Source organism: Gossypium hirsutum, chromosome D12 (assembly GCF_007990345.1).
Source record: "Gossypium hirsutum isolate 1008001.06 chromosome D12, Gossypium_hirsutum_v2.1, whole genome shotgun sequence".
NCBI classification, from domain to species: domain Eukaryota; kingdom Viridiplantae; phylum Streptophyta; class Magnoliopsida; order Malvales; family Malvaceae; genus Gossypium; species Gossypium hirsutum.
In genome coordinates, this window is record NC_053448.1 from 2,103,436 (window position 1) to 2,111,067 (window position 7,632).

The following is a 7,632-nucleotide window of genomic DNA, read 5'->3' on the forward strand; positions in this document are numbered from 1 at the left end:
GTTTTATAAGATAACGTTTCAAAATCCCCCACATGCTTTTTTGATTGACAAATTTTCTTATCTAAGGATTAAAGTAAGTATTAATAAAATTTATAATTTTTTATTTCAGAATAAGTTACGATTTGAAAGCAAATAATTAAATATAACTTTCAAGATTCGGCTATAACGTTTAGACCAGATTTAGGGTGTTATATTTCACCTCATTAAAATTTTTTTTTAAAATTACAATAAAAATAAATCTTACTTTTAATGAAATATAATTATTTAATTCATGTACAATATATAAAATTATACACAATTATACAGTATATAGGAAGCATTCCTCAAATAATAATAATAATGCAAGTACGACCTTTGTTTCTTTGAAGTAAAAACTAGTAACCCTCGAATTAAGAGTCTAGTCCATGAGGAAGCTACTCATAAAATAGATGTTTTGAAGATATGATTTTTATATAAAATTACGAGAATAAAAAGAAAAATTCCATCTCATATATTTTTGTAATAAAATTAAACTTTGTTCTTACCAATTTGACTGGTTATTTTTACAGTTTTTATCACCCCATTACAATAAAGTAAATGCAAGATGAGGGCGTTGGAGACAAGACTCAGTACGAGGGTACAACTGAGTCTCAAATTTTCTGACAAATGTTCCATCTCTCTCCAGCATCGTCAATCAATCTGTACGAAAAACCAAAACTTCACCACACACACATATTTTATATATAAAGAATAAAAATCTAATCCCAGTTTTCTTTTTGGGATAAAAAAATCTAACCCAATTGCAAAAAACAAACCACTTGATATTTACAATTTATCCATAGAGACCAATATGGCAAAATATTTGCAAAGCCAGTCCTTGTTTGGACACAAAAGGAATCTTTCTATATTTTCCTTCTTCCATTTCTTTCAATAATTTAGTAGCTTTTTATTTTTATCTCTTTCTGTCAAGTGTCACCACCACCATTCTCATCACTCAACCCCCACCCCGCACCCCCCTCCAAAAAAAAAGAAAATTAATATGAGAAAAACCCATAAATTCTGACCAATCAAAATCCCCCACCTTCTTCCATTTTTCATCCTACAATGAGGTTGGGTAGGGTTGGGAGGCTTTTTTCTCTCTTTGGCAACTAGGGTTTGCTTCAATGTTTTCTTCCTGATGTCATTTTATTTTCTTTAGTATCGGTTTTTTTTAGATAGAGTATTTGATTCTACTGGCTTACTTTGGAAAGCCAAAAAAGCAAAAGAAGAAAAAAAAAACCAGTTGCACAGCTAATCTCTTGATCCTACTACTGTTTCTTATCTGTTTGCTGCTTCACAACAGAGATTCTCTTCTACACAATTTTCTTGGTACTTAAAACTTTCTTTTCTCCTGTATTTTGCTTGATTTAAGGTGAGAAACTGAGATCTATCAATTTACATACATATGTATATTGGGTTTGATTTCTTGTGACTAAACCCCATTTTGTTGATGTGCTTGTTAGTAGCAATTAGCATAGGGTTCGTATTAAGAACAATTGATTTCTCAAATTTTGATTCCTTTGAACACATGTGTTTCTTTAACAAACCGATTGCTGTTGTTTGCTTGTTTTTTGTGGAGTGGAAAGAGAATGACGAGACAAAGGATAGAGATCAAGAAGATCGCCAACACAGCGGCACGACAGGTGACATTCTCAAAGAGGAGAAGAGGACTTTTCAAGAAAGCTCACGAGCTTTCCACTCTTTGCGATGCCGAGATAGCTCTTATAGTCTTCTCAGCCACCGGCAAGCTCTTCAAATATTCCAGCACCAGGTTACTTATCGGTAGCTCTTCCCTTTCATCTCCCATACATACCTTATCTCTGCTGCTTCTCCATTTGGTTGTTTGGTAACTGTGAGATTAATTTGATTTGAAACAAGATCTGCCAAATCAAGAGAACTGTACAAGAATCTAAATTCATAATGACCAATGTACTTGAATCTTATATTTTTCTTTTCAAAAATTAAAAAAGAAAAGAAAAAAAAAACTTCTTTTAATAATCCATGTCAGAAGCTGGGTGGGGGACTTAGGGTTGGGTGATAGTTTCATCAAAGTCTTTGTCTAATCAATCTTTGTAAATTTCTAGTTGGTACTTGACTGATGCTTTCCATGAACGAAACCTTAGGTTTTCATAAAATATTAGGGCTCCTAATCACCAATCCTATACATGAATATCTACAACAATATTACAATGATTTATGTTCCATATGTTGTAATAAGCGTATGCATTTCTACTATTTTAGGTAAATCGACATGAATCCTGTCTTGTTTTGGTGTGTTGGCTTATCTATGAATAAATGTTGCTTATTATCTCTTTTTTAATAAAATTTCATTTTGATTAAGCAAATTATCCATATATATATATACATAAATTTTATGTTTATTTAACAATAAGAATTTGTTGAACTTCAAGCTCTGACCTATTAATATAGAGTTCACCTTTCTTAGGAATAGCATGAATAGCATGGTTCAATTCATCATTGTGTAAAAAAAACAAGAATTCATCTATTAATATAATATCGATTTATGAATCCTAAAATACATAATTAAGTTTAAAAGCAAACATATACTAAGAAAATGTGACAACAAATAAGATACGACCAAATCTTTCAATAACAATACTTTTTTTTTGGGAAAAAATTCGCTTATAATGATGTAAAACTAGTTTTATACTCTTTCATAACTTCTTTTATTGTTGATATTTTAACAATCCGACTTATCATATTTCATGCATGTCAAGTTTGTAGTAAATAAAATTGTTTTAACTATTTGTTTTGTTTTAAAAAAATTCAATCGTTAACTATTTATTAATACATAGACAATATTTTTTATCGATATGATAGATATACCGGATTGATTCAAAATTTTACATGCATGAAAAATATAATTATATTGATAAATTCATCGATTGGATGGTTAAAATATCAAGAGTTAAAAAAAGTAATGAAATTGTTCCAACTTATTGATTTTCATTAACTAACCCTAGATCCTTGCCCCTGAAAAATGGATGTTTCTCTTCTAGCTCCATCCTGTACCATTTACATTACAACTCAACAAAAAGACGAATGATAATATAACAAAGGATGTCAAGCAAAAAACACCTTCATTTCTACATAACGGAAAGTGGTGGGTTAAAAGAATGTAAAATCATGTTATTTTTACATCGTTGTAAGTGGACTCCATCCCATTCCATCCTTTATAAATTCATTTCTTTAGTTTGTTGTAGATCTAAATATTTTTACCCTTTATAACACATTTCAACCTATAAGAGCAACATGCATAAATTATGAAGTATACCCATTACTAAACTAGTTCTTTGTAAGAGCCTCTTCTCCCAAAATTAATTTTAATCCTAAGTGGAATAAAAATGATAAATTTTATTAAAGATATGATTTAAATCTCCCTAATTAATATTATTAATATATATTGTAGTCTTTACTCAAAATTTAAAAAAGTCAAATATGATTTAAATCTAAGTCCTAAGCCTTAAGCCCTAAGCCCTAAGCCCTAAACCCTAAACCCTAAACCCTTCCCCCTCATACTAAGACTATAGAATGTTCTTGTGAATTATGGCCAATACCAGGTATATAAGCAGTGATTTCAAACCCACAGGTTAATCGTACTCTGGCAACTTTACGTAAGGCAGAGTTTGGTTTTTTGGGGGTGATAGTGAAAAAATTGACAGATAAGTCACCTTTACTGCCACTCTATAGAACCGTACATGAGATTTTCACCTCATATAGCTCCTCACTCAATTCTTTCGAAGTCATTGGGTCCTTTTCCTCGTTCGAGAATCTCCTCCCTTCTTCCACTCTGTCCCGAAGAGTAACTAGGACAAATTCAGTCACGTTTTCATGTTCCAATTGAACACTTTCCATTTTTGATTATTCTCAAAAGAGAAGATTTTTTTTACCAAACATCTGCGGATCCAATCACACGATCTTATAATAAGAACAAGAGATCTTTCTCGATCAATCCCTTTCCCCTCATTCTTCGAGAATCAGAAAGATCCTTTTCAAGTTTGAATTTGTTCATTTGGAATCCGGGTTCTTCTACTTCATTTTTATTTGCTTATTTATTATTTTTATTATTTTCCCCCTCTTTTTTTAATTTCTTTTTTTTATTTTATTCCCTTCCATCATTCCCTAAGTCCCATAGGTTTGATCCTATAGAATTTGACCCATTTTTTCATTGAGCGAGGGGTACGAACTAAATCAAATTGATTTTTCGATCAAAAATATGATTATGGGTATATAACAACTACCTCATTATAATAGTAAAAATTTTTACAGATAAATAAAGCTTTTTATAGAAAAGATCAGTTCTACGTAAACCCTCAATTTTAAATGTAAATATATATAATCCAACATCTTTATTATTATTGGTATCCCCCAAAATCTATAAGCTTTTACATTATGAAATGGAAAGGAAACAATAATCTAACAAACTCAAAAGGAGAGAAGGAGCAAAAGGAGAATGAAAGATTTTTTTGAAGTGGGTTGAGAGTGAAAATGAACCATGGTATGTATAAAAGTTGTATTGGCTAAAAATAACACGGATAAGTGGATTGAATTAGTTAAAAATAGTTTGAAAATGATTCAATGAATTTAGACTTGACTAAATATAAATGCTACTAGTCTCTCAAAAATTCATTAAAAAAGAAATTCAAAAACAAAATGACTCAAATGTAAATTACACTAACTTTTGGGGCCTAATGCGCAAATTCACCTTTATCAATTTGGTTATTACTAGCCCAATGAAATATAAGGACTTATAAACAATGGTCTCAAATTTTTTTTTTTTAGAAATGTGAGATTCATTCTTTTGAAATATCTCAAATTTTCAACACCAGTTAACTGATATTTATATAGCAATTAAAGGATTTTCTTTTATAAATTATAAGGAAAAAATTTTTATTTTTGCATTTAATGCAATTTTTTTACTAAATTCAAGAAAAAAAAGTTGATTAACAATAATTTTCTTCCCATAAATATCATCTTGAGAAAAAGAGATGCTAACAAAATGATATTAAAGGAAGAAAATGTGCAATCAATGATTTTTTTTTTGTGTTAAGTAAAAACAATGCATTCAATGCATATAACCTTTCTAAATTAGTCCTATGTTCAAGATTTGATATTTCTCTGTTAATTCTCTCCTTTTTTTTTCTTTTTTTTTTTATGAATTTAGCTTTTATTTGTTTGAATTCAATTTAATGTTGGGGTTGATGTTGGTAGTTTCCCATTGCTTATGGTCTTTTCATTAGTTTACAAAGACTAGAAATTTAGTTGCTATTGAAAAATTGGTGGCTCCCATGTGAAGATTACAAATATTAATGGTTGAATACTTTATGGTAGTTTCTATATGAAAAATCCAAGTTAATAGCTTAGAACCCAAAGTCAAAATAAACATGAATTCCATAGTTTTAACTAAATCTATTCTTAATCTTTAAAAAATATGCATTCAAAAATGGAAAGAACAAAAAAAAAAACTCTTAGATCGATTTGAGGGAACAGGAGTGTTAAGGGTGATCATCCAAGTCCAATAGTGGTGCATAAATTGGATTATATTATATAGGATTTTCTTAACTTGTGTTTAAGGTCATTTTATTATTAATTTGATTCTATATATTTTTTAGGTTTAATACATTACCTTGATTGAACTTTGATAAAACCTAATTGTTGAATTACAATTTTCATTATGGCCTAGTATGAGGCAGGTGATTGAAAGGCACCGTTTGCAGTCAGAAAGGATTGATGGATTGGAGGGCGCTCCATCTGTTGAGCTGCAGGTTACAACTTCTGTTTTTTCTCTTATTGTTTGTATTGCACGTACAGATTTATGGGAAATTATCTGTTTTTATTTATAATAATTACAAGGTAAATGCATTCCGATGATCATGAGATGGATTAAGCACAACTAAGAACCCCTTTTAAGATCTTGAACTTCTTGTGTAACTAGTGCTGCCTGTATGAAACATTAGATCCTTGAAAAGGCCACATTTTTTATCCTATCTGCCTGGAAACCGAACCGCATTTTAATGAAGTTGTGGACTGGTTTGTTTTAGCTGGAGAGTGCTACTCATTCCGTGTTGAGTAAGGAAATTGCAGAAAAGACCCAAGAACTGAGGTAAATCCGAGTATTTATTACTGTGATATATGAGGTTGTCAATGCCATAATGATATTTTGGCATGGTTTCGTTGATAGACAGCTAAGGGGAGAAGACCTCCACGGACTAAACCTAGACCAGCTGAAACAACTAGAGAAATTAGTCCAAGGTGGCTTGAGCCAAATTACAGAAACAAAGGTGTTTTCTTCAAGCCCCATACTCATCTTTGCTTTTTCAAGTTTTATTATTTTCCTTAGTTGAGTCAGTGGAAAAGCATTCATGTTTCAGGATGAGCGATTTTTGAAAGAGATCAGCACCCTGGAGAAGAAGGTGATTGATATATAAATGGCTAACTTATAAGAAATGGTCAAAAGCCATGCATGCATTCAAAGATTTTAATGGCGAAAACATCCTTTTTTACTTAACTGTTTGTTTATACCTTGAAGGGAGCAGAACTGAAGGAAGAAAACCTGATATTGAAACAGCAAGTGAGTGTGTTACACCATATCTTGTTTCTTGGTTTCAATACATTTTCATTTGACAGCCAAGTTAATTTTGGGTAGGTGGAGAATTTACCTCTTGTGGTCAAAGGCCAACCATCAGAGCCATTTCCCCATCTTCACAAATCTGGAGACCCCCCTCCTCCTCCTCAAGGGTATAACACCTCTGATATTTCACTCACCTTGGGGTAAGCTCTCATATATACTTTGTAAACTCTTTTATCTTTTCCTACACATTAAAACATGGATATAAAATATGATTTTCGATAACAACTTTTAAGAAAAAAAATGCAAGTACGTGTGGTATATTGCTAATATCTGCTATAGCCCGGCCTGAGTGCATCAACCAATGCCCTTTTGCAGGTTACCTTTCCCTAGCTGATAGAAAGGGATGTTGTGAAGAAATGCTCCTCATCTTTGCATAAAATCGTATCTTTAAAGCTCATCTATACGAGTAAATTTACAACCTGGCTCCTCTATGTTAAATGTATCTATATATCTATAGGCTGAAGATAACCATTTAATTATCAAGTTCATTGATGTTTACGAAAACAAAAGAAAAAGGTATTGCAATAAAACTGACTTTTGCATGCAAGAAAAAATCGGCTATCTGATACTATCCACTGCCATTCCTGCAAGTAGAGAAAGGGTATAAATAGATGCTAAGTGTATGATCAAAGTAGGAATCGACGAGTTGGAAAGAGCTGTGGAGGCTAACTCCAGCATTGCAGGAGCTCGATGCAATTATCACATTTCTTAAAATTCTTTATTTATAAAGACATGTCCGTAAGTGGAGAAATTTCAGAGATTTATTTCCATCACACTTGTTCGTATACAACGTAGTGAATACTACAATAGTAATAGATAAATTAAGAGAGCACATTTCAATTGGTGTTAGGAATTTCTCTGGGTTTTATCAGTATTGGGTCAAGTCTTGGTTTGAGGCTATAATGAGCATGAGTGAAGCCGTCTCTTATATTTTTGAAATATAGTAAATTACCTTTTGAGTA

At 31.4% G+C, this 7,632-nt stretch overlaps 1 protein-coding gene across 9 annotated transcripts; it reads left to right on the forward strand.

Annotated features, from left to right (window-relative positions):
- The first annotated feature begins 863 nt into the window (after positions 1-863).
- On the forward strand, positions 864-7,217 carry LOC107947376 (MADS-box protein SVP). 9 transcript variants are annotated; one of them, XM_016882032.2, is made up of 9 exons: positions 917-1,390; positions 1,605-1,789; positions 5,723-5,804; positions 6,081-6,142; positions 6,221-6,320; positions 6,411-6,452; positions 6,569-6,610; positions 6,686-6,810; positions 6,986-7,217. In XM_016882032.2, exons 2-9 carry the CDS (start codon positions 1,608-1,610, stop codon positions 7,002-7,004), a joined length of 654 nt encoding a protein of 217 aa, XP_016737521.1. In that variant the 5' UTR covers positions 917-1,390; positions 1,605-1,607; the 3' UTR covers positions 7,005-7,217. The 9 variants fall into 9 exon arrangements, with proteins under 9 accessions (XP_016737518.1, XP_016737519.1, XP_016737521.1 ...); XM_016882031.2 differs by having other exon boundaries at positions 930-1,390; positions 1,598-1,789; XM_016882033.2 differs by having other exon boundaries at positions 953-1,347; positions 1,598-1,789.
- Positions 7,218-7,632: the final 415 nt, after the last annotated feature.

Bases quoted from the DNA above. Each gene is read 5' to 3' on its own strand.
- LOC107947376 (XM_016882029.2), top strand. From the start codon at position 1,469: ATGTGCTTGTTAGTAGCAATTAGCATAGGGTTCGTATTAAGAACAATT. The intron at 6,143-6,220 runs GTAAATCCGAGT...TTTCGTTGATAG, and splicing joins GAAAAGACCCAAGAACTGAG to ACAGCTAAGGGGAGAAGACC. The intron at 6,321-6,410 runs GTGTTTTCTTCA...TTCATGTTTCAG, and splicing joins GCCAAATTACAGAAACAAAG to GATGAGCGATTTTTGAAAGA.